Source organism: Muntiacus reevesi, chromosome 22 (genome assembly GCF_963930625.1).
Source record: "Muntiacus reevesi chromosome 22, mMunRee1.1, whole genome shotgun sequence".
NCBI lineage: Eukaryota > Metazoa > Chordata > Mammalia > Artiodactyla > Cervidae > Muntiacus > Muntiacus reevesi.
The window spans coordinates 21,461,688-21,489,051 of record NC_089270.1 but is presented as its reverse complement, the minus strand read 5'-3'; the positions used below and the strand labels follow the sequence as shown (position 1 = coordinate 21,489,051).

The window sequence follows — 27,364 nt, the reverse complement described above, 5'->3', positions numbered from 1 at the left end:
GGTTTTTCCAACAGACTTCCCAAATCCTAAGCTCCTACAAGTCAAGTTTTCAATCAAACCAAAACATCTAAACAAGACTTGTCATGATAACCTTGTCAGCTGATTAAAGAGAAGCACGCATATTATTTTATTAATGTTCAAGAAAAACAGAGTTTTGTCTTCAGTTTACTTAGGTAATGAAACCTATCAAAATCAGACATTACTAACACAGAGTTCAAGACAGGGGGCCATTTTTACAGAAAATCTTCAACAATTAATTGGGTTTCCGTGGTTGCTCAGGTGATAAAGAATTCTGCTGCAATGCAGGGGACCCAGGTTTGATCCCTGGATTTGGGAAGATCCCCCTAGAGAATAGAATGGCAACCCAATTCAATATTCTTGCCTGAAGAATTCCATGGATAGAGGAATCTGGCAGGCTACGGTCCACAGGGTTGCAAAGAGTCAGACCCCACGAGTGACGAACACTTCTCAGGGGGCATTAGTGGTAAAGAACCCACCTGCCAATGCAGAAAATATAATAAGAGACACAGGTTTGGGTCAGAAAGATCCCCTGGAGGAGGGCATGGCAACCCACTCCAGTATTCTTGCCTGGAGAATCCCATGGACAGAGGAGCCTGGCAGGCTTTAGTCCACAGGGCTACAAAGAATCAGACCCAACTGAAACAATTAAGCATGCATGAAAGTGTTAGTCATTCAGTCATGTCTGACTCTTTGTGACCCTGTGGGCTGTGGCTTGCCAGGCTCTTCTGTCCATGGGATTCTCCACGCAAGAACACTGGAGTGGGTAGCCATTTTCTTCTTCAGGGGATCTTCCCAACCCAGGAATCAAACCTGGGTCTCCCACATTCCTGGCAGGTTCTTTACCATGGAGCCACCAAGGAAGCATGCATGCAAGTCGTGATTTAAAAATCTGATCAACTCTGCTTAAGACTATTACGCAATTTAGATTCAAGGCTGCAGATCTGCTGTACTTACTTGAGCTTGTTCAAAGTCAAGGACACCAACACAGTAAACTCTAGCCCCAAGTGACCTGGATATCTTTGCCTATTGAGAGAAAGAGAGAGGGACAGAGAGAGGGAGACAGGTGAATGATTCACACATCAGGCTACACATGCAGAGACATACAGCAAAATACACTGGGGCGTAAAGAGCAGTTTCCGTTCAATACTCACCTCTTTCTCTGCATATGATGGCACCAGGCCGTCCAGCTTACCATCTGTCAGAGCAATTATGATACTGGAGGTTTTTAAGCCTCTTTCTTTCTCAATTTGCTCATTTGCCTGAAAATGAAGAAAAATTGTCCAACTCACAAGATAATCTTAACTTTTAACCAGCATGTTCCATCAAGCTGAATTTTAAGTCTGGCAAAATCAAACTGGCTTTTAAAACAGGGTAGCGCTTCCCTGATGGCTCAGGCAGTAAAGCGTCTGCCTGCAAAGTGGGAGACCTGGGTTGGATCCCTGGGTTGGGAAGATCCCTTGGAGAAGGAAATAGCAACCCACTCCAGTACTCTTGCCTGGAAAATCCCATGGACAGAGGAGCCTGGTAGGCTACAGACCATGGGGTCGCAAAAACTCAAACATGACTGAACGACTTCACTTTCTTCTTTCTTTAAAACAGAGTATTTTATATTAACTACTTTAATTTGAAATATACATATATTCACATTATAGAGTAATTACTATTGGGTGTAAATGGTAAAGGTTTTCAGCCTTGACTGACTATAACCACAGAGAAAATGTGGTTCTCTGAATATAGTCACAGAGAAAATGGAAAATTCCTTAAAAGGCAAACTGTCATCCAAACTTCTTTTATCACCATGGTAAATTCTTTCTATTAGTCTTATCCCTAGAACAACTAAAAGAATTTTTTTTTTAATTTTAAGGTGAGCATGTAATGGCATCTTCCAGTTTTACTAGGGAGTTATAATTTATTTTATTACAGAGTAAGAAAACATTCTTTCCCATACTTGTAAGTATAAAAGAACTTACTAGCTTTAGTCCTTCATGGATGTATGTCTCTCCTACGGGACTAACACGTTTCAAATTGTCCAAGCCTTCACTGATTTTGCCTCTGAAAATAATACAGTATAAAATTAAACAAAAGAAAAATTGGGAAAGATTATAATAAGCACTTTTCAAAAAATGTGGCAGTTTTGCAATTAAGGCAGTTTTGCCCTGGGTTTTGAAGGCAGATAACTCCTCATACTGTCATTTTAAGGAGTATTTAATAATGTCTGTATTTTAAGCATAAAATCATTCACCAGAGCCTCATCCACATATAAAAATAATTTATTTTAATTTTAAGGATTCTATTTTAATATTGTAGTAAAAATTATTATCAGACAAGTTCATCTCAGGAAGTTTCCAGAAAACACAACTTTCAAAGTATAATCCTAATCTTACTTCTTTGTAACTCAGTCACCTCCACCAACCCATGTTGATTGTCTCTTTTAATACTTGTTTTAAAATCTACCTATTCTGAACCTAACTAACTTCAGTACACTCTTTTTTCTAAGATGCCCCAAATATATTCATGTTCAACCTTTACTGCAATGAACAATTCTGTATCTCAAAAATATTCTACTTTAAAATAATTTCACTGATTTAACATTTTCACTTAACTAGATGGGAAGCCTACACTGGGCTATCTCCATATCTATTATTTATAATGTATCCCCCAACTCTGCACGAATTACTTATTATAATGCCTTTTACAAAATAAGTGTTCAATAAATTTTTCAATCTACCCTAGGAAAAAAATTCATAGTTCCACAGATGATGGAGTAAATTACATAATTTATAAACTTGTTTTATCTAAATATTTATGTTTTAATATCTACAGAAACAACTTGAAACTGACTCAGTCTGAATGCAGATAAAAACCAAATATTTGGTGCTTCCCAGAAATGAGTGGCAGCGTGTCCTCAAGCATTAATGTTTGCTGCCAAAAGAGAAATGAAAAAAGACAACTGAAATCCAAGTTTACACAAACAGCTTTTGCCTGGTAAAAATCGCCTTCTCCATTTAGTTCAGATTCTAATCATCATTACTTCTGAGGACTAGACAACACTAGTAGAAGACTCTAAGCAGAAAGAACTTGTCAAATGTGGGATTCAGAGTGGGAATGTAGGTCTCTGCTTGCTTATTTTGCTGAAAGAAGCAGATCACTCTTGCCTGTATCCATACCAGCCACTGTGACATTCTAAGTTGCTCTGAACTGCTCATTACTTTTGCAGCTAGAGTCATAAGAGGAAAAGTGTTCGTTGGCCACACCCAACAACATCAACATACATGAGCCCTGGCCTGTCACTTTCCAGACGAACTACATATTCCGTCAGCCTCTCCGCTAACAATTATCACTGGGACTTCCCAGGTGGTCCAGTGATAAAGAGTTCACCTTCAATGCAGAGGATGCTGGTTTGATCCCTGGGGAACTAAGATCCCACATGACATGGGGCAACTAGGTCCGTGCACCACAACTAAGACCTGATACAACCAAATAAATAAAAAGGTTTTTAAATTGAAAAAAGAAAAAAAATGTGTCACCTAATGGGAAATGGAAATCAAAACAAGATAGGGCCTTTGAGGGATCCCAAGTAACTAAAAATAAGTTAAATTTTCTCTATTAGTAAATGGTGAACTGAGGGAGAAAAAATCACGTAGTAGGTCAACAACACAACTCACCCATTTATACTGTGACTTAATGTTCTAAAGGAAAGCAATGGAGAAAATGTTTAATAATAAAAGACAAAATGTGTATGTTATGAAGATCAGCTCAAATCAGTATCAGATTCACTGAGCTTGGCTTTAATGTTGTCTTCAGTTACAACAAACAGTAATACCGAAACTACTTTGGAGTTTGTTGTGACTCTGTAGCCAAGGAGGCAGCTATCAAGATGCTCAAAGTCCCCTATGAGCTCACAGGGCAGAAATTTCTTTACCAACCCTGAGTAATCGCTACACACTTCCTCTTTTCTGCTAACTACAGTTACTTCTTGCCCTGACTATCAGGAACTGCATGGTAAAAGCCTTCCTCATTCAGAAAGTTCTGCTAAGCTCATATGGTTATCACATTGCTATCTCCTCTTTTCTAAGATCTTAACTTCTCTTTTCAGATGTTACTAATTTTCTGCAATGTTACTGTATTCTGTGTGACTTCAAATACTTTTTGGAAAGAGGCAGAATGTAAACAAATAAAATGGGATATGAAACCTCTGTTTGATTGCTGTTGCTATTGTTTTTTTTGTTGTTGTTGGGCATCAGGGTACCAAAATCTATAATCAACTCTTTCTTCTTGACTTTATAACTATGCTGATTGAAAAGAGGGGGTGAGGCAGAGAGGTGGGGGGTGGCAGAGGCAAAAACATATTGACTCATTTTTTAATCTAAAAAATTAACACTCTCAGCTCTGTTAGTACCCTTCAAATTTCTCTGCTGAGTACGGAAAAGAAGAGATAAGAAGAGAAGAGGAAAGATAAGCAGATAAGAGAAGGGACGGGAAGGAAACAGCAACAACTGCGAGGCACTGTGCCACATCAGTGGCCTTTCTCCAGCCACAAGACACTTGGAACTGTGGAAGGTGTGCATGATGTCACAACTAAGGTGAAGATATATTTTATAAATAGTGGCATAATTAAATAGTTGGCAGAAAATTCTGACTTGCCCAACTAACACAATTCAGGCATAATTTTAAGTCCTTTCTACTTGTGACTAAAGATACACATTTATAAATGTATCTCTATACTTAACCTGAACTTTGTGCATTGCCTTAACTTTCCTGATTTCAAAGCTCTTTCCAGGTTTCAGTCAATTAGTCTTCACACATTGGCTGAGCACCCACACGTGTGAACGCTGTGATCTTACATGGTGATATGAGAACAATTTACGCCTACTCTACGGCTACCCTCTCACCCATTTATAGGTACAATGCCGTTCTCCACCCTGGCTGGACACTGGGATCACCTAAAAGGCTTAAAAATATATATATCTTCTGGACACTGTTGGAAAAAATTATAATTTACTTGATGTGTGCTGGGGTCAGGGTATTTCTTGGAAATTCTCCTGAGTGTTCTATAGTGTGGCCAGGAATTATGAAACTCTGATCCAATCTAATTTAAAAACCTTTCCATGTTGTTGGAAAGGGCTTCCCTGGTGGCTCAGTTGGTAAAAAATCTGCCTGCAAAGCGGGAGACCCGGGTTCGATCCCTGGGTTGGGAAAATACCCTGGAGAAGGAAATGGCAACCCACTCTAGTAATCTTGCCAGGAGAATTCCATGGAAGGTTGCTGGAATGCTCTTTTCCTTACCTATTTTGCCAGACAGTTCTTCTACTGGAGGGGTTTTGAAGGTAACTAGGATAATCTTTTAAAATGTAGAAAGCAGTTTCTGGGATGTATGATTTATAGCCAGAGAGACCATGGATTAATTCCAAGCCCAATCTCATTTTCTCAACTATAAAACAAAGAGGAAAATACCTGTACCACAGGGCCATTGTGAGGATTAAATGGCACATAATAAGTACTGGGTTAGGGGACTTCTCTGGCTGTCCAGGGGCTAAGACTCCCCACTTCCAATGCAGGGGGTGCGGGTTCAATCCCTGGTTAGGAAACTAAGATCACACAGGCCATGCAGCATGGCCAAGAAAAAAAAAAAGTAGAGTTAGTTGTAGCTACTATGGTTATTGACACTGGTCATTCCTCTGTTTGTAGGATTTTGTTCACCCAGTTTACTTTCTTCTTGATTCTAAGGAGAGCTCACTTAGCAAACTGAGGGTTGAAAAAATTTGATAAAGACCCAAAAAGGAGGCGGGAAAGGAATAGAGGAAAGGAAGTTTTATGCTGAAGCTTTAGTGAGAACAAATTATATGGAAAGCCATAGAATGAGGTGGGAAGACTCAGGTTTGGAGTAAATCAGAAACAAACTAAAACTTCGGTTCTGCAACTAATGTAAGCACTGGCAGTTGTTTAATTCCCTGCAGCTCAGCTTCCATATCCATTAAATGTAAATAAGAACGGCTGCCCCAATGAAGTCTACACTCACTCATTCCACAGACATTTATTAGATGACTACTATCACATTTATGAAAGTGTTAGTCGCTCAGCGACCCCATGGACTGAAGCCCACCAGCTTCCTCTGTCCATGGAATTCTCCAAGCAAGAACACTGCAGTGGGTGGGTAGCCATTGCCTTCTCCAGGGGATCTTCCTGACCCAGGGATCAAACCTGGGTCTCCTGCATTGCAGGCAGATTCTTTACCATCTGAGGCACCAGGAAGCCCATCATCTTCATCATATAATGTTATTATACTTGGCAGCTTTGAACATTCAGAAAGCTGTGGGGTCTGGACAGAAGAGCTATTAAAGGAGCTAAGACCACAGAAAGGAAGTGGCTAGTGCCCAGAACAAACCCTCTTCACTACAGCTTCTCCTCTGCATTGTCATGTTGCTCTTCTAGAAAACCTACAAGTGGTGGCAAACAGAATGTGAGGTGACAGATGGCACAACGGACAGGAGTCCAGACTGCTCCAGCCAGTTATCTATCACCGCATCCTTCCGTTGTTTCATGTTAAGCAAAAGTAACACCAACACTAACTCCCCAGGGTGGCTGTGAAAAATCAAAGGAGTCGATGCACATAAAGAATTCAGTACAAAGTCAGTGTCACATAGACATTAGTTATTATTCTGTTATTACATGTGCCAGGAACTGAGTGGGGTCATCTGCCAGCCAGCCCTCGTTCTTTCATTATGCCACCCTGCATCATACCATGAGTGCAACCCAGAGGTCAAAAATGGTGCACTGGCCACCACAATTCCCAGCTCTTAGACTCACTAGCCTTAGTAATTTTGTGACTTTGCTAAGTTGTATCCTCTCTGAGCTTGCATTTCTACCCTCTGAAAATGGGAACATTGATAGTACTTATATAGCAGAGTTGTTATAAAAATTAAAGGGACTATTACTTGTATTTTCAGGACTTCCCTGATAGCTCAGTTGGTAAAGAATCCACCTGGAATGCAAGAGACCCTGGTTCAACTCCTGGTTTGGGAAGATCCACTGGAGTAGGAATAGGCTACCCACTCCAGTATTCTTGGGCTTCTCCTGTGGCTCAGCTGGTAAATAATCTGCCTGTAATGCGGGAGACCTGGGTTTGATCCCTGGGTTGGGCAGATCCCCTGGGGAAGGGAAAGGCTACCCACTCCAGTATTTGGCCTGGAGAATTCCACGGACATAACTGAGCAACTTTCACTTATTACTTGTAAATAGTGAGTACAGGGCGTGGCACCTAAGTGTTCAATAATCAATACCAACTGTCTTTATCAATTTTCTGTGCATGAATGATAAGTTACTTCAGTCATGTCCGACTCTTTGCGACTCCATGGACTGTAGCCCACCAGGCTCCTCTATCCATGGGATTCTCCAGGCAAGCATACTGGAGTGGGTTGCCATGTCCTCCTCTAGGGCATCTTCTAGGGATCGAACCTGCGTCTCCTATGGCTCCTGCATTGGATTCTTTACTGCTGAGCCACAAGGGAAGCCCAAGTGTTGGTTGCTCAGGAAGATCACATTGCAGGCAGATGCTTTACATCTGAGCCGCCAAAGAAGCCCATCAATTCACTGTACTGCTCTCTTAACCATTGAAGGTAATGTAAATAGGAATTATCACCTTTGTTTTTCACAGTTTGGGAGCCTTATTTGAGAACTTCTCTTCACTAGTGCTCCTAAAACACATAGAATTTTTCAACTTTATATTAAGTTATACAAACTCCAACTCATATGCATGTGTTCAGTATTGCTCTTGAATAGGTGAATACCAACAATCCCAAAATGTACTTCTATCACAGCACAATTTTAAACTATTTTAGGAAAATTATCATTTCTAACAAATAAAACTTCAATTCTCACATTTCTACCTTACATATTAATTCTTAAAACTTTGAGAGTTTGAATTGAGAAATACTACTCAAAGTCATGAAAGTAAAAGGAAATGTGCCCATCTATTCCAACCTACCTTAAGAAGGAAATAATGACAATATTAAAATAATACAAAAAGAAAGTATTAATGTTGTTAATAAACAGTTTTAACTCATACAAAAGAATAAGAGGAATGAGAGTGAGAGGCTAATAATAAAAAATAAAAGTAAATAACACATCATTCAAAATTTGCTGACATGGGTTATGGGTTACAGCAGAATCTAAAGACTCATGCCAAAATTACCAATCTAATTTGCTATTTTGGTTATACGCAGGGTTTTTGTTTTTCTCTCTTAGCTGGCATGTTTATTTCTGAAAGAGATGCATCTTTGGAGTTTCACTATTACTTTCCGTATAAACTATGGTACAGAATCTCTAAACATGACCTCTATCAATTTCTTCCTACTCTATATCCACCCATTCGCCCATCAAAAGTTGAAATTTATCCCCCATCCCCTTGAACCTGGCCCAGCCCTGTTACTACCTGGCACTAGAACAAGGCAGAAGTGATATTCTTAGACGTCCAACCCTTAAGAGAACTGGAGACACTGCTTCCTTCATCTCATGGTACTTGCTCTTGGACTCAGTCATCATGCTGCAAGAAGCCCAGGCCACAAGCAGAGGTCCCATGGAGGAGAACATATTATTCCAGTAAACAGTGCTAGCTGTGCTCCATAACAGTAACCACCCTCTATGATTATAGCAACAGATAATATAATGTGGGGCAGAGAAAGCTTCCTTTTGAGCCACGTGTCACAGAATTGAGAGAGCTAACAAAAATCACTGCTTAGGCCACTAAATGTTGGGGTAGTTTTCATGATCACCATGCCTGCTCCAGGACTAAGTCTAAATAAGGCACATGACTTTTCCCTTTATGTACCCTTGGTAGCTGGCTGCCATACAAAAACTTTCACTACCCTGAAATCACCATGGTAGGAGGACACTTAACCTAGCCATGAGTAGAAGTCATGTGTAGCAGAATGAAGACTCAGGTCAACAGTCCCGGCTGAGCCCCTACACCACAGCCAGCACCAGCACGAACTTTCGAACCATGTGGGTGGGGTCATTTCAACTCTTCTAGACATTCCAGCTTTGTAGCTGACAACAGGCAAAGCCTAAGAACTGCCCATTCAATGCACAATATCATGAGAAATGACCAGCTGTATTTACACCATTAATTTTGGAGTAGTTTATTATGCACCAATAGATAATCAAAATAAAAGTTGTGACTAAAGTAAAAGCTAAATGACCTTGAAGAGATGGATAGTAAAGACTGGAAAGGCAGCGAGAAAATTGCTACTGAAGGCTGTTTCATGCTCATTCATATCTGTTACATTCAATTGGTTAAAGTGAGCCATAGGCCCAGCCCACATTTTTTAAATTATATATTTAAATAAAAGTACTTATATACACATATGTAAATACATGTGCATATATAAATATATATAGTTAATATATAAACATGTGTGTACTTATATACATATATAAATATATAAAAAATACTTCTATACACATATATTATACCTGTTACATATATATTTGTCTCAGTGGTAAATCTGCCTGTCAATGCAGGAGATGCCAGAGAATAGTGTTCAATTCCTGGGTTGGGAAGATCCCCTGGAGGAGGACACAGTAACCCACTCCAGTATTCTCACTTGGAAAAATCCTTGGACAGAGGAGCCTGCCATGCTACAGTCCATGGGGTCACAAAGAGTCAGACACAACTGAGTGTGTGCACTCACACACATGTATGCATATATGTTATATGTATTCTGTGTTTTATTGGAGGTCACAAAAGAGCAATTTATCACAAAACCTAAAAGTCTCATACATCTATGCTACCAAATGCCAGTTTAGATAACTCTATAAGCTTAAGTGTTATAGGTATGGAGGCAGAGGAACCAGAGATCAAACTGCCAACATCTGCTGGATCATCGAAAAAGCAAGAGTTCCAAAAAACATCTACTTCTGCTTTATTAACTACACCAAAGCCTTTGACTGTGTGAACCACAACAAACTGTGGAAAATTTTTAAAGAGATGGGAATACCAGACCACCTGCCCTGCCTCCTGAGAAATCTGTATGCAGGTCAAGAAGCAACAGTTAGAACTGGACATGGAACAACAGACTGGTTCCAAACTGGGAAAGGAGTACATCAAAGCTGTATATTGTCACCCTGCTTATTTAACCTGTATGTAGAGTATGTCATGCGAAACGCTGGCCTGGATGAAGCACAAGCTGGAATCAAGATTGCCAGGAGAAATATCAATAACCTCAGATACACAGATGACACCACACTTGTGGCAGAAAGCAAAGAAGAACTAAAGAGTCTCTTGATCAAAGTGAAAGAGGAAAGTGAAAAAGCTGACTTAAAACTCAACATAGAGAAAATTAAGATCATGGCCTCTGGTCCCATCACTTCATGGCATATAGATGGAGAAACAATGGCAACAGTGACAGACTTTATTTTCTTGGGCTAAAAAATCACTGCAGATGGTGATTGCAGCCATGAAATTAAAAGACACTTGCTCCTTGGAGGAAAAGTTATGACAAACCTAGACAGCACATTAAAAAGCAGAGACATTACTTTGCTGACAAAGGTCTGTCTAGTCAAAGCTATGGTTTTTCCAGTAGTCATGTATGGATGTGAGAGTTGGACTCTAAAGAAAGCTGAGCACCAAAGAATTGATGCTTTTGAACTGCGGTGTTGGAGAAGACTATTGAAAGTCCCTTGGACTGCAAGAAGATCCAACCAGTCCATCCTAAAGAAAATCAGTCCTGAATATTCATTGGAAGGACGGATGCTGAAGCTGAAACTCCAATACTTAGGCCACCTGATGGGAAGAACTGACTCACTGGAAAAAACTGTGATGTTGGGAAAGATTGAAGGCAGGAGGAGAAGGGGACAACAAAGGATGAGATGGTTGGATGGCATCACAGACTCGATGGACATGAGTTTGAGCAAGTTCTGGGAGTTGATGATGAACAGGGAAGCCTGGTGTTCTGCAGTCCATGGGGTTGCAAACAGTCAGACTTGACTGAGTGACTGAACTGAACTGAACTGTACTTTATTGTCAAGAAAATATCAGTCAGTGATATGAAATGAACAAAACTGCAAACAAAATGTAGGAATACACAGAAACTTTATAAAGATTTCAGTTCAGTTCAGTTGCTCAGTTGTGTCTGACTCTTTGTGACCCCATGGAGCACAGCACTCCAGGCCTCCCTGTCCATCACCAACTCCTGGAGTTTACCCAAACTCATGTCCATTAAGTCAGTGGTGCCATCCAACCATCTCATCCTCTGTCGCCCCCTTCTCCTCCTGCCCTCAATCTTTCCCAGCATCAGGGTCTTTTCCAATGAGTCAGCTCTTCGAATCAGGTGGCTGAAGAATAGCTACATAACATAAATAAATATTGCTCTTGGAAAATAAAACTTAGTAGATTGAGTAGAATATGAGACAAAACAATCTTCTCAAGATGTTGTTCATGTCCATACAAAATTACTAATGATTTATAATCCACTTAGCATTGTACTTTACCTGAGCAATTACAAATAAAGCATTTAGCAAAATGTCTGATACATAGTAAGTACTCAATAAACTTTACTACTTCTGTCTCCTTCCATTAATTAACCACAATATTATATAATCAGTCTGACAAAGTTAGAAAAATTACAGGAGGGGAAATCTGCTCACTCATTCAAATGCGGGACCATCCTAGCTATCTATTTAATTATGCCATTATATATTGTTATATGGCATACAGTGTGAAGAATAAACTGCAAAAAAAAAAAATTGTTCCCTATTAGCTCAACTTAAAAATTTTTCAAGGGTTTCAAAAGAGTGAAAGATGATTTTTCAGACACAAACATTGCTAATACATTATCTTAGGAACTCATACTTTATATAAAAACTTGCTTACTCTTTATTTAACATGTCACTCTAAGGCCAATATATGTCAAGGTCTCTGTGGTACAGACTCCAGACAAATGAATCCAAGGTCAGGGTCCTAGATTCAAAAATATCAGCTTACAAAATGCCCCATACAATCTGGGTTTGTGAAAATTCATCTCTAATTTAGTCCACACTTATCTAAGTGAGGTACCCAGATGACAACTAAAGTCTCTATCTGCTGTATCTTGTATATTTACATCCCATTTCCTCATTCAACATCTTACTGGGCCATGAAAAAATGACCTCTGCATTTTACCACCTGAGTGTGCCAGGCCTGTCTTCCAGACATGAGTAACAATGAATTTAATTTTCTAGAACACACCCTTAAAACAAACATGGGACTTCGCTGAAAGCAACTATTCCCATATCCACGACTAGAATCTGAGTTGCTGCCATGCTCAGATCTCTCAGAATTAGCACAATGTGTGACCAGCACTGACTTTTCTCAACAGGAAAAATTACTTCCCTATTAGAATCTAAACAAAAACAACTAGTCACTTCCTCTCAGCACGTCACTGGTTTGTAAGAGAACAGAAGAAATTTAGAGGATGAATATATCTTTGAATTATGACAGTTCTAATTCTGGAAACCAGCTGGAGAAAGGCAAACAAAGATTCTGAGGCAGTGGAATAGTTAGGTGCTCATGCTCAAGAGCCATACGCAGGGGTGAATTCTGGCTCTGACTTAGCTGTGTCACTTGGAGCAAAGTCACTTGACTTCAAACTTCTGCTAAAATCTGGGCACATAATGGTGATGAGGAGGTACAGTGATAAGACCTAGATCCCATCTCAGCCTCAGCCTCCTTACCACCTAGTCATTAATCAGGCCTTCTCACGCATTAAGTGCACTTAATCATCCCAACATTTTATCACCCCAACACTTCTACACAGTAGGAATGATTAGCTCCTTATAACAGACAAGGGAATCGGGTAGCAAAAGGTGAAATAACTTGTCCAAAGTTACACAGCTCGTATACAGCACCTATGTTATTCCTGACCCAAAGTCCAATCCTGATGGTTACATTTAACAAGCAACCTTCAGGATCCGCACCCCCCGCCAGGCTTCCCTTCTGACTCAGCTGGTAAAGAATCCACCTGCAATGTGGGAGATCTGGGTTCGATCCCTGGGTGGGAAAGATATCCTGGAGAAGGGAAAGGCTACCCACTCCAGTATTCTGGCCTGGAGAATTCCATGGATTGTCTAGTCCATGGGATCACAAAGAGTTGGACATGACTAAGCAACTTTCATTTCACTTCACTTCAGGACTCCCCAAGTTAACAGCTGAATATGTTCTATTTCTATTCAGGAAATCAACCCTGAATAGTCATTGGAAGGACTGCTGCTGAAACTGAAGCTCCAGTACTTTGGCCACCTGATGCAAAGAGTCAACTCACTGGAAAAGACTATGATGCTGGGAAAGATTGCAGGCCAAAGAAGAAACAGCAGCAGAGGATGAGATGGTTAGAAAGCATCACTGACTCAACAGGCTTCCCTGGTAGCTCAGCTGTAAAGAATCTGCCTGCAATGCAGGAAACCCCAGTTTGATTCCTGAGTTGGGAAGTTCCCCTGGAGAAGGGATAGGCTACCTACTCCACTATTCTTGGGCTTTCCTGGTGGCTCAGATCAATAAAGAATCCGCCTGCAATGCAGGAGACCTGGGTTCAGTCCCTGGGTTAGGAAGATCCCCTGGAGGAGGGCACGGTAACCCACTCCAGTATTCTTGCCTGGAAAATCCCCATGACAGAGGAGCCTGGTGGGCTACAGTCCATGGGGTCAAAAAGAGTCAGACATGACTGAGCGACCACGCACAGCATAGCACTAATTCAATGGACATGAATTTGAGCAAACTCCAAGAAATGGTAGAGGACAGAAGAGCCTGGCGTGCTGCAGTCCCTGGGTTTGCAAAGAGTCAGACTGGACTGAGTGACTGAACAGCAACAATGCTCTATTCCTAATGTGAAGAAAGCTGAGCACAAAAAAATTGATGCTTTTGAATGTGGTGTTGGAGAAGACTCTTGAGAGTTCCTTGGACTGCAAGGAGATCCAACCAGTCCATCCTAAAGGAGATCAGTCCCGGGTGTTCATTGGAAGGACTGATGCTGAAGCTGAAGCTCCAATACTTTGGCCACCTGATGTGAAGAGCTGACTCATTGGAAAAGACCCTGATGCTGGGAAAGATTGAGGGCAGGAGGAGAAGGGGATGACAGAGGATGAGATGGCTGGATGGCATCACCAACTCAATGGATATGAGTTTGAGTAAACTCCGGGAGTTGGTGATGGACAGGGAGGCCTGGTGTGCTGCAATTCATGTGGTCGCAAAGAGTTCCACAGGACTGAGCAACTGAACTGAACTGAACTGATACTTTCTAACTCCTGAGTTCCATTCTGATACCAAGAGAGTTGCCTCTGGCTACATAAGTCAGTAATATTTTTTTTAAACCTAAGCATATGCTTTTTATAAACAGTACATTATTCAAATAAAATTGAATAACCTCAATGTATAGAAATTAAAAACATGAAGGAACGCCCACCTTGAAATTCACTGAAGGAACCCCCACCCTGAATCTCATTGCTAAGACAATATTGTTGTTAGCAATTTGCTGCTCGTCTTCCAGAGTTTTTCCATGCATTCATTATCATACACACATACCATAAAAACCATTAAAATTTTTGGTTTTGTTTATCATCTTTAACAGAGTATTCTGCAACTTGCTTTTCTCAACTAGTATATCTTAGACATATTTTCATAGCAATATATAGAGATTTTCCAATTCTTTGAATGACTGCATAGTATCCAATTCTATGTATATACTCTAATTTAATTATATCATCAACTGATAAGCATTTAGATTTACTACCATTTTCACATTATGAACAATGCTTCAGGGTTTAATCTCGCACATACCTATCTTTGCACACTGATGCTACTATTTCAGTAGGGCATAGTCCTAAAAAGTAAAATTGTTGATAGGAGACTTCTAAACATTTACAGATACTGACAAATTTCCCTGCAAAATGAATGAACCAATTTATAAATTACCAACTATCTTATCACAAACAAATTTTTAACTTGGATTTAAAGGAATTAGAAGAAATCCTTTCAAATAATAGAAATGTGCATATTACTTACACTTCTTATATAAATTTAATCAAATGACTTATCTTTAATTTCCTAGAAGTTTGCCTATGGAATATTTTTTCCTAAGTGATAATCATTCTCAGGTCAAACAAGTATACGACTTTTTCAAGTTGGGGACAAGTATACCAAAGAGAGAGTTGAAAATGTTTGCAACTGACCTATAGCAATAGGAATGAGAAGATTAACAAATATAAATCATCATTTATTACTTCTCAAGGGGAGAAAACTTTTGACAGCAGTTAATAACTCAGGTTGTACAGTCAGACCAACCCAATCGTTCATTCAACATATCTTTACTGAGCATCTATTATGTTTCAAGCTCTGTTATAGGTGTTAAGATATAGAGGCGAAGGTAAACAAGACAAAGAAGACCCCTCTGCTCTCATGCAGTTTACATTAGGGTTATGGAGATAAAATAAATCGATTAATTAACAGAACAATTTCAAAAACTGACAACCGAATAGAGAATTGTGGAACATTATTGGGAAGGTGAGGTAGGATTGCGTCATAGCTGATGCCAAGGCAAGGCCTCTCGGGGGAGGTGACGCGTGGGATGAGGCCAGGGAAGACAAAGAGCAAAACGGCTAGTACAGAAACATGCTTGGCCCGTTCAGGGAAGGGAAGGCGGCCAGTGGGCCAGACTGTGGAATACAGAGTTAGGACAGGAGTGGGTGAGCGGTCAGGTAGGGCTTTTAGGCCACTGGGAAATGTGTGCTTTCTACTCTAAGCCATCAGATTGTCTTAAGAGCAAGAGTGGCACGATCTCCTCTACATTTCAAGAGACCATTCTGGCTAATATACTCCTCATCACTGATTAACTGTGTGTCCTTGGACAAACTACATTTCCTTTCTCAGCTTCAGTTTCCTCATTTATAAAGTTGAGATAATAGTATCTATGACATGGAGTTGATATAAGGGTTAAGTAAAGTAATGAATGGAAAGCATTTTGCACAGTATCTAGCACATAAAAATGTTCACTAAATGTCTCCAACTAAATCACTTTTAACCTCATTAAGATTACACTGAACAGAACTAAGCATAATTCACTATCACCAATTATTCAACACAATAAGCAAAAATATCCTTTTAAATGAGTCTTGATTCAAATTCTCTAATACTGAGAGGCTGGATATTTCCATACTGAATCAACACTCAGCACTTTCCTCGTACTGGATCCTATAATACAGCCCTGAGTTACATGTGTTTGTGTACACTCCTCACTATCACACACACAATTATCCATCCTTGTGTTACCTCCGGAGCACATAACACTCAAAACATGGTATACAGGGTAGGCAAAGCAGGACGGTGGGTAGGTGAGTGGAGGGATTACCAGATATATGGAGGATAAAAGAGAAGACTCTGGAGAGTCCCTTGGACTCCAGGAAGATCAAACCAGTCAATTCTACAGGAAATCAACCCCGAATATTCACTGGAAGGACTGATGCTGAAGCCGAAGCTCCAACACTTTGGCCACACGATGCAAAGAGATGATTCATTGGAAAAGACCCTGATGGAAAAGACTGGAAGGCAAAAGGAGAAGCAGACAGCAGCGGATGAGATGGTTAGATAGCATCTCCGACTCAAAGGACACGAATCTGAGCAGGAGACAGTGGAGGAGAGAAGAACCTGGCGTGCTACAGTTCATGGGGTCGCAAAGAGTCAGACAGGACTCAGCATATTAACAACAACAACAGTGAAAATAAAATAAAAATCATGAGGGCAAAAGAAGAGAATGTTTCAAATTGAAATATCCAAAATAATAATGTTTTCAGGACTTTCCTGTTGGTCCAGTGGTTAAGAATCTGCCTGCCAATGCAGGGGACGGAGGTTTGATCCCTGATCCAGGCAGATTCCACATGCCACAGGGCAGCCAAGCCCATGTGTCACAACTACTGAAGCCTATGTGCTCCAGAGCCCATGCTCCACAATGAGAGAAGCCACTACAATGAGAAGCCCTCACACCGCAACTAGAGAGTAGCCCCACTCACCTCAACTAGAGAAAGGCCACATGCAGCAATGAAAACCCAATGCAGCCAATAAATAACTATAAATTTTTAAAAAATAATGGTTTTGAATCATGAGCATATAAAATGGATAACTGATCATTTCTTGCCATGTTTATTATTCTGTTCATGCATTTACATAGTACCAGACTTCCTGATGAAACCCTAACAGAAGACACAGTCCAGCTGTAAGGACTTACTGCCTTCTAATCTTGCTTCCTCTCTACTGAAGATATTTAGCAACACTCTGAAACATGAAAGAGGTACTTCTCATATTTATCAAAGTGCGGAAGAATGATGAGAAATAGAAACAAAATTGTGAAACCTGATGTATCTGACCTTTGCTTTTTCTATGTGCTCAGACGTCTAAGTGTGACATCAAGAAAGTTCATGCGTAGAATTCCCCTTTCTAGACTTTGAAACAAGGATCCCCAATAGCTGGGGCAACATTCATTCAGTGATCTTGCATCTAAATATGCGAATGGTGTCTACACACTTAAAAGGCAGGAACAGAGATGCAGATGTAGAAAATGGACATGTGGACATGGAGAGAGTGGGTTGAATTGAGAGAGTAGGCTTGACATTAACACATCACCCATGTGTAAAACAGACAGCTGCTGTAGAGTATATGGAGCTCAGCTCGGCGCTCTGTGGTGACCTAGAGGGGTGAGATGCTGGGGCAGGAGGAGGGTGGAAGGAGGGGAGGAGGGGGCTGTGGTGACCTAGAGGGGTGAGATGCTGGGGCAGGAGGAGGGTGGAAGGAGGGGAGGAGGGGGAAGGGGTTGCAAGGAAAGGAAGGTCCAAGAGGGAACGGTTATATGCACACATACAGCTTACTCACTTTGCTGTACTACAGAAGCACACAACATTGTAAAGCAACAACACCCCAATTTTTTTTTTAAAAGGGGGTAAATGAATGAAAAGTGACCTTATATCCAAATATAGAGGACCACAGAAATTTGAAAAGTCACTAATTTAATTAAATAAAATTGGTAAAAGAACAACTAGGTTCAGAAAATAACCCTTTACTGGAAACTGTTCTGTAATATACAAAATACTTTTCTATGCATTGTCTTATTTTTGATCCCCACAAATCTCTTAAGAAAGCACAGTTAAAAAAAAAAAGAAAGAAAGAAAACACTGTAGATTATGCCTGCAGTTTATAGACATAAATACTGACACAATGAGAAGATGATTTATCCCAAGTCTCTAACCAGTAGGTAACAAAACTGGAACTCTCACCTAGGCCTTGTTAGTGTACATTCTGCTACCCCCAAACTAATGCAATTTGGTAAACAGGAAAGTTTGTTAAAACAGAACTTATTTCTATTTTAAAAGAGACAGAAGAGCCAACTATGTTTTTTTAAAAGTTGCAAGTAGCATTATATTAGAATTCCTCCTGGACTATTATAAATCCTTTCAAGCAGTACAATAATCCCTTTATATAAGGATAATGTCTCCCCATCATTAAAATAATGCACACTCCCTAACTGCAGATAATAACAACAACAACAAAGCTCTCTTCGCAATACATATATGCCAGACTCTGTCCTACATTGTCCACACTCACTGACTTCAATTTTTACAGCAGTCTTATGAGGTAGGTATTATTATCATGACCATCATCATCATCATTATAGAGACGGAAAAAAGTGAAGCATAAAGAGGTTGTCATTTGTCTGTGACCATTTGGCTAGGAAATTGGTTCAGCAACTTTCAGCTGCAATATTATGCTGCCTCTGGAAACAGAAGCCCCTTTATCCCAACCTCCGCCTTATTAAATTCAACCAATGGTAACAGAAAATCTTTAGTGAGATTCAGTTCAGTTCAGTTTCTCAGTCATGTCCGACTCTTTGTGACCCCATGAACTGCAGCATGCCAGGCTTCCCTGTCCATCACCAACTCCTGGGTTAAAATGGTGTTAGTGAGATTGTGTACAGTAATATAAATTTAATATTACTATAGTGTATGATAATAGTAAAAATTGTGTTAGTGAGATTAGCACAATTTAAACCCTTTCCACGTCTGCTGATGCAATACCAATCTTGCTGACCTGTGATTACACTTCATCAAAGTGCTAGAGAACTCATATATAAAGTACCTAACAGAGAACCTAGCACAAAGTATGCAGTTAACAATTACTGAGAGTCTACTGTGGGTCTGGCAATATTCTAAACGCTTTTCTCTACATATGCACTCCACAAATGTTAGCACGGTTCTCTTTTTGTCTTAACGGATGTGCTATGTATACGCTCAGTCGTGTCCAACTCTTTGCAACCCCATGGACTGTAGCCCGCCAGGCTCCTCTGTCCGTGGGACTTCCCAGGCAAGAATACAGGAGTGGGTTGCCATTTCCTCCTCCAGGGGATCTTCCCGATCCAGGATCAATGCAGTTCCTGCATTGGCACGTTGATTCTTTACCACTGAGCGACCTGGGGTGAATCAAACGCTGTTTCTTTGGAAATTAAGCTGGGCAACGGAAAAAATTCTTTTCATGAAGGCAAGGACTGTTATATCAATGGGAATAAACAGCTGTTGTATGTGGGTTGTTAGGGACTACTGTTGCCCAGCCTTTGATGAGACCCAGATGCACATGAGAAAGTACAAAACGAAGTATCAGAGAGGAGACTGAGGTCATAAGCTGGACTCCCCACCTACAGAGAGGTTTCCTCTCCAGGAAAAGTGAAACTTAAAGCACAAATACATTAGAAGTTTGATGGATTTTCCGAATCAATTCTGGGAATTTTAAATAAGTCACCTCTGTAAGCTCTTTTAAATATTATGTGTTCTCGACATTTTTAAAGTAAAAAAAAAAAAAAACTTTATTTAAAGGAACTATAAACACAAAACTTCTCAGAAATCCACATATCACACAGAACAAGGTACAACAGTCTTCCTTGCTGAAATTACAGTTTGGAGAAATTGGGTTTCACAATAAAACTAACCCACTCATTTATTCAAGAATTGACCAAAAACTACCTTTTGTACTTCGTGTTAAATGAAGTAGAAACTCTCCCTTCCCGCTATGGAAAGAACCATTCTTTAAAATGTCAGTGACTACTTAATTTTTTAACTTTCTATTCAATGATGGAGTATAGCTGATTAAGCATGTTGTGATAGCTTCAGATGCACAACAAAGAGACTCAGTCATACATACACATGTATCCATTCTTCCCCAATCTCCCCTCCCATCCAGGCTGCACCTAACATCAATGACTACTTCTAACTTGCCACAATGATTAGTTCAAATGACACCAAAATGGTCATATAAAATATTATGACATTGATTTGGGGGAAATTATATTTATATATATATGAAATTAAATTCAAATTTATAAATACATATATTTATGAAATTAAAAGCAAGTTCTTTCATAAAAGTAAACATATTCGGCATCACTGAACCTCAGAGTAAGTCTAAAGATGTAGGATGTCTGCTCCATCTAGTAAATTATCCAAATAGATCCATATCTTTCTCCTCCTTAAGGTTCTTCAAATTCCTAGTTGATTAATATATTACATCTAAACAAGAAAGTTGTAGAACTACTTATAGTAACAGAAAGGGGGAAAGGTGGGAGGAAGTAAACACAACTAAGGCAGAGATCTGGGTCTCATTGTACAGTCCACAGCAATATGAATGATATTGATTTTCAGATTAGCTGCTCTTTTATATTATTCATACCTCCTTTTCCCTCTATTAGTGAAGAGAACTAAACTGTCTGTGTACTTGCTTGAGTCCACTGAGAGGCCTGAATCACCACTTGGAAATATCCATCATCCCTTTAAGATCCATCTCTACTAAAAGCCTGCAGCAAAGTGTTAATGCACTAACCTGTCTCCGGTTAATGGCAAAATAATGGTGGCTTGAGAAGAAAACACAATGAAAGATAATCTCATTTGAGGGCTGCAAAATAAGAAGAGAGGCAGTTAAAACATTTTTAAAAGAAATATTGATATAATACAGATGTATAGCTAGGGAGTCTCATTTAAAATCAGTCTCACTGAACGGTCCAGGCTTCTTTTAAATGGAACCCCTAAGTAGATACATGAACTCTGCTCAACATTACCATTATCACATAAGTCATTCTGGATTTAGTCAGTGCTGCTCAAGACTCAGGCACTCCTCTCTGACCCACAGGGCCATTTTAGGAAGAAATTACCTAGAAAGATAAATTCCAGGCCAGTGCAATTTTTTTTTTTTTTTTTTTTTTGTAGAAAGCTCTTTCTTATGCCTTCTACCTCATTTCCTTCAAGGAGGCCAATCCCTTCAGAATGATTATCATAGCAAGTTTAGGGCTGGAAACAAGCCGGTTTGATTTAATTACCACAACTATGAGAGGAGTTCATACAAGTTATCCTGAGGTAGGATTACTTAAAGAGTGTCAAGGACAATGTGAAAGAGAAGAACAAATCACATTTTGATTAGACATGTTCAGTTCTCTAAGTCTTAAGCATCATACTTCTGACTGGCAACAACTGCCCTAGTTGGCTACACCTTTTAAGCTCTAAGCCTTGATCTCACAGAATGATTCCTGTTTCAAAGACACTCTATGTAACGTTAATTAAGATCTGAACCTGAAGCTGTAACACTCAGCTCTATAAACTGAAGAGCAGAATGATGCCCAAGGGTTACACATATTTGAAAAGTCATTCTCTTCAGTAGTCACCCTTTGCTCATTTCCTACAATATATTATGGGTTAGTAACAGAACAACTAAACTTGTGCCAGAGAACTGTGTATTCTAGAATTCCAACCTGTAAACCAGACCAAACAAGAGAACTACTTCTTGGAAAGGTACTGAAATGACCCACTGCTTTTGATCAAAATCTATGAGACACTCTGCACACTCTTGGCTTAAATCAGAAAATTTATCAACAACTCTCCCTCCTGCCTTTGACACTTAAGGATGTAAGGCCTTGTTTATTTTTCTTTCCTAGACAAGTTTACCTTAGACCCTGTCCAGAAATGAGTGTTATACTTGGCTTCTTAAACAGGAGACTGATGACTGAGCAAGGACAAGCATACATTTTTATAGGGATAAGCTTACTGCTGCCAATAACTGAAAGCAAGGATTTCCTAGGCCTCTACAGATTGTTTGAAGTTACTTGCAACATGACTTTCAAAATGTTTTGATCATCCAAGCCTGTTTTAAAGAAAACATTTGGGCTAACACGACTGAAAGAAGCAATATTTAATGATACAGCTCCTTTTCATGTCCTTTCCATTATCTTGATAAACTTGCATTTCCTCATTGCATTTTTTCTTCTTTAAAAAGAAAAAAAAAAAAAAAAAGAGGAGGAGGAAAAAGCCTCAAAAGCCTAGTGTCCTAGGGTTACTTTTAAATAAGAAAGCCACTAATTTCTGGTTACCTCTAAATAAGAGAGTAAGCGGGCTATCATAGCAGTTATGCTTTTTATAGGAGACAAACCAATCTTTCCTAGTAAGGCTTATTGCATATATAGAACAGTTAAATTTTAAACCAGCCACACACCCACACATTGTGTAAACACAAGTCATTTCTTTAAACACACACACACACACAAGTGCCTTTTCTGGTAGTGGGTTATTAACACATGCTCATTTGAAGTTTACCAACACTTTTTTTTCTTAATGAGGACCTCAATAATGCTAAGAATTGTGTGGAATGGAAAATATATTATGGGTATTATTAGCATAAACTTTTAAAGTGATAAATTATGAGAAAGCATAAATGAAATTCAAAACAGATGAAAACTCAGAAAGGAAAAGACATTTGGAATCATATCTGAAGATACTTCCCCAGAGCCTGAGCCAAGTTTCTGGGATCCAGATGAAATAAGCCCTCAACAACTGAAGGGCTGTCTTAATAACAGCGTGTGTGTGATAAGACCTTGAGGCACTTAAAAATCAACACTTCAGGAAAGGCTTTCCCTGCAAATGGTTTCCAAAAAAGGATACCCTAGCTAGCCTTTGGTCTACTTGCCTCCACCTCAAAGTCCCCTGCTTAGAAAAGGAAAGTAGGAGAGATACCTTACAAATCTCTCTGTAAGCTGCTGGACAAAATTGTAAATTTGAATCCAGTTATTTGCCACACTCCCAGACCTGAAAAAGAAAATTGAACAAATCAGAAAAACAACACATTTACAGGGGTGTCACCTGACCTCTTCTTCAAGCCAAGTTAACAGGATCAGCAGCTGAAAGGTAGGTGCTACAAGAACCTAGGAAGTCTACCCATCTTCAGGGACCACCTGCCTGCTAATTGTCCGGAGTTAAGATGCCAGGTCTTCAAATAAACACAGCCTTCCTTAGAAGGAAACGCAAACCACACAGAGTACGTTAACTGCAGACTGCCAAGCTACAATGAAAGCGCTGTGCTCAGGATAAAACCCGGCAAACTTTAGCCAGCGTGAGGCGTTGGGGACTGAGGGACCCAGAAGGAGTCTTACGTGGGTCCCAGGGTCGCAGAAGGTTACCCCAAGTGACGGCACTCCCATTTCCCAAGAAACCCCACCACTGGCCAGCAGTGATTGCCCATCTCCCTAGAGAGCCTGGCAGCTCGGGGCTCCTCCTATCACCCCGCAGCCCGCACCGATCCCAAAGCGCTCGCCTTTCGGACAAAGATAGCAACAGGGCGCCCATCACCGGAGCACCCCTCACCCCTCCCCAGGTCGCACGGACAGCTCAGCCTCCCCCCAGCACAGCTCACCACCCAGGACCACGCTCCCCCGGAGACCCTGGATGCCTTTTCCCGCACTCACTTGTCCAAGACGAAGTAGAGATCGAAGGCTCCGTGGCAGGAGGGCTGCTCCTGGGCGCTCAGCAGCCCCCCGGGACCGCTGAGAGCGAGCAGCCACAGCCCGGGGACCAGCCAGCGCCCGGGACAGCGGGCCGGGGAGCGCCCCGCCACCATCGTGCGGCCGGGGGTCTGCGGCTTCCTCCTGCTCGCAGCCCCCCTGGGCTCGGCTCGGCTCCGCTCGGGGGCGACGCTAGGCTGGTGGGAGTGACCAGGGTCGCACCCTGAGGTGGGGGGACAGCGAGTCCCCGAGGGCGCCGGCGCCTGGGTCAGCGGGACCCACAGGCTGACAGCGGGAGGGAGACGGGGAAGGAGGGAGGTCCTAGGAGGACAAAGGGAGACTCCGCCGCCGCCGCCGCTGCCGCCGGAACTCCTGACGAATCCCCGTGGAAGAGCGATCCGGCCCTCCCCCTCCCGATTCCGGAGAGTTCCTGCAGACGGCCGGGGCCCGCGGCGACTGCTCGCAGCAGAAGTTCCTCCGCCGCCTCGGGGCGAGCCTGCAGCCTCCGCTCGGGAGCGCCGGTCCTCCGGGAGAGCCGCCCGGGACGCGGCCGCCGCCGCGCGCACTTAAGAAGCGGAGGACCCCTCGGCTCGGGGTTCCCCGCCTCCGCCCGGCGCTGCAAACTTTTCTCCCTCGTCCTCAGCTCTGGCACCGCGCGGCGGCCGGGCGGTCCTCGTCAGGGGAGGAGGCCGGGCGGCTCCGGAGAAGCCACTCGCAGCCAAGGCCAGAACCGCAGTCCGGCCGGGTCCCCGCGGTGGCACTGAGCGCCCGAGGGCGGGGCCTGAGCCGAACCACACACGCACACTTGTGGGTTCGTGCCGAGCCGAGATGACTAAGGCTTGCCAGCTTTTGGAAAGGAGAGAAGTAGTTTAGAAAAACAGATGTCCTCCAGAAACTAAACAACCCCCCCTTCCTGCTGCAGGGGGCTCGGCCTGTTGCAGCAGCTGCGCAGAGCAGCCCTTGGCGGGGTTGGGAGACTGAGGTCTAGCGGCTTGGAGAAAGGGCATGCCCCCTGGCTCTGCCCCACCCCCGTTATCACAAGCACACTTGCTGCTCCGGTATCTAAAGAAGGCAACTTCCTCTTTTTTTTTTTTTTTTTTTTATAAAGCTACTTCATTGTTTCATCTCACTAAAGCTAGAAACTTATCGGTGTGGGGGGTTGGGGAGAGTAAAGGTGGGAAACTCTTCCGGAGTGAACAGTTGTATCTCAAAACATTGCATCCCACTGACATTCATCTCAAGCTCCAGATATTAAGAATTTCATCTCGCAGCCAGCTGGGTCACTCTTGCCAAACTTGCACAGGAGCAAAAGTTTGCAGGCATTTTGGATTCTCTGCTTACCCATCCTGCACTCAACCTCTCCTCTCCACCCCCACGCAATATGCCTTCCCCCAGTGGAAACTGGCTAGGAGAACCTAACCATCTGACCAGTATGTTAGTCGCTCAGACGTGTCCGACTCTTTGTGACCCCATGGAGTGTACCTCCTCAGGCTCCTCTGTCCATGGGAATTCCCAGGCAAGAATACTGGAGTGGGTTGCCATTTCCTCCTCCAGGGGATCTTCCCCACAGTGGATTGAACCCTCCTCTCCTGAGTTTTCTGTATTGGCAGGCAGATTCTTTACCACTGAGCCACCAGAGAATCCCACCAGTGATTGAGAGTAACGTTCAGTGTCACCTCCTCTTCATTTGAATTAAGTCAAGGCTTTATGATAAAAAGTTCATATAGTACTACATTATATGTTGTCTCAGCAATTTGAATAGTTGTGGTGCATATTTAACTTTTCGTTTACATTGTCTTTGACTACAACCAGATTTGCAAGCTGTTTGAAGATAGAAATCCATCACCTTAGGATCTACTTTAGGTAAAGAATCTGCCTGCCCATACAAGAGACATAGTTCAGTCCCTGGGTCGGGAAGACCCCTGGAGAAGGAAATAGCAACCCACTTCAGTATTCTTGCCTGGGAAATCCCATGGACAGAGAAGCCTGGCAGGCTCCAGTCCATGGGGTTGCAAAAGAGTGGGACACAACTTGGTGCTTAAAACAACAATGTGCCTGGCACTGTTCTAGGACCTAGAGTTAAAGCTCAGAATAAGATGACAAGCCCCAGTTTCCATGAAGCTTGCAGTCTGGTTGAGGAAGAAAAGCAGACAGAAATACATAAATAAATGTCCATATAGAAGATAGCTCACAGAGATTTAAAATATGGTCATATGATAAAGACCAACTAAATGACTAACAAAGAAGGTAGCCATTCCAAGAGCTAGAGAAGGAAACATTTCCAGCGACTGCAAGTTTCCAGAAGTATTAGCTTAGCACATTCAAGAAACAGAAAGAAAAACAGTGTAACTGGAGTTTTAGGAGAAAGAGGAAGCAAGAGAGCCAGACAGGGGCTAGCTAGTATATGTGCTTCATAAACTGTGATAAAGAATTCAACTATTTTATATTGTGTGACTGAAGCCCATTAAAGGAGTTCTAGGGGTGGGGAAGGGGATAAATTGTTATGATCTATGTTTTTTATAGAGCGTTATAGCTGATATGATACAGTGAATTTGGAGACAGCAAGAATGAAAGCAAGAAAACCAGTTAGGAGACTAGTGCAGTACCAGGGCACAATAAAATGGTACCTTGGACCAGCATCCCTGTAGTGTCTGAACATAAAGATAGGAATGGGTAAGAACTTCGGTAAATACAGGTAGATCCCCAGTTTGAAAATGTCTGCCACTTAGAGATGGAAATTCCACTATCATCCACTGGACCTACCACTTCTTACCTGATAGGGTAAGGCAGGTACTGATGGGCCAAGTGGCTGATTGAGTGGAAGATAATTTAACACTTTCATTAGGAAGAAACACAAATCCTCCAGTGTTTTCAAGTAAGTGAGCTCCAGAGGAAAGAAACATTCAATGAGAGGGATGGCTATATTATCAACATCTTAATTCTGTGCTCCTTGGTCTCATCTTCTCTTAAGTTTCTGAAATTCTGATTCTTCTGCAGCCATAAGGCCTCCAGGAATATGCTGACATCTCTCATTTCAGATCTAGGCCGTGAAAGTCCCATGGCTTAGGGACTGGAAGTCCCATGGCTCAGATGGTAAAGAATCCGCCTGCAATGCAGGAGACCCAGGTTCAATCCCTGGGTCAGGAAGAGCCCCTGGAGAAGGGAATAGCAACCCATGCCAGTATTCTTGCCTGGAGAATTCAATGGATGGAAGAGCCTGGCAGGCTACAGTCCATGGGGTTGTAATGGATACATTCATCTCTTAGACTTCCCATAGCAGAAGTGAAACAGGCTGACTTTCAGGAAGCTTACATTACCAGCTTGTTAAAGCTTTTTATTCAAGGTTTTTATTATTTACTGTTGGTCAAAACTGATCTCCATTTTCAACTTTCATTTTAATCAGGATAGAATCCAAGATACCATATACCTTTAGCAATGAATATCATATTAGTACATGACTGAATAAAATCAGGGTTGGGGGAGATTGCCAAAAAGCAATAACCATTGCTTTCAAGTTAGAAGAT

At 41.5% G+C, this 27,364-nt stretch overlaps 1 protein-coding gene across 1 annotated transcript in view; it reads right to left on the bottom strand.

Moving 5' to 3' along the window:
* ANTXR2 (ANTXR cell adhesion molecule 2) overlaps positions 1–24,379 on the bottom strand; it is a 167,640-nt gene extending 143,261 nt beyond the window's left edge. Inside the window, exons 1-6 of the mRNA XM_065914254.1 lie at positions 23,805–24,379; positions 23,077–23,148; positions 20,900–20,971; positions 1,992–2,073; positions 1,173–1,280; positions 976–1,044 (exon numbers count right to left, since the gene is read on the bottom strand). Coding sequence (XP_065770326.1) covers positions 976–1,044; positions 1,173–1,280; positions 1,992–2,073; positions 20,900–20,971; positions 23,077–23,148; positions 23,805–23,956 — 555 coding nt within the window. The 5' untranslated portion in view covers positions 23,957–24,379. The remainder of the gene's footprint in view (positions 1–975; positions 1,045–1,172; positions 1,281–1,991; positions 2,074–20,899; positions 20,972–23,076; positions 23,149–23,804) is intronic.
* Between the last annotated feature and the right edge of the window lie 2,985 nt (positions 24,380–27,364).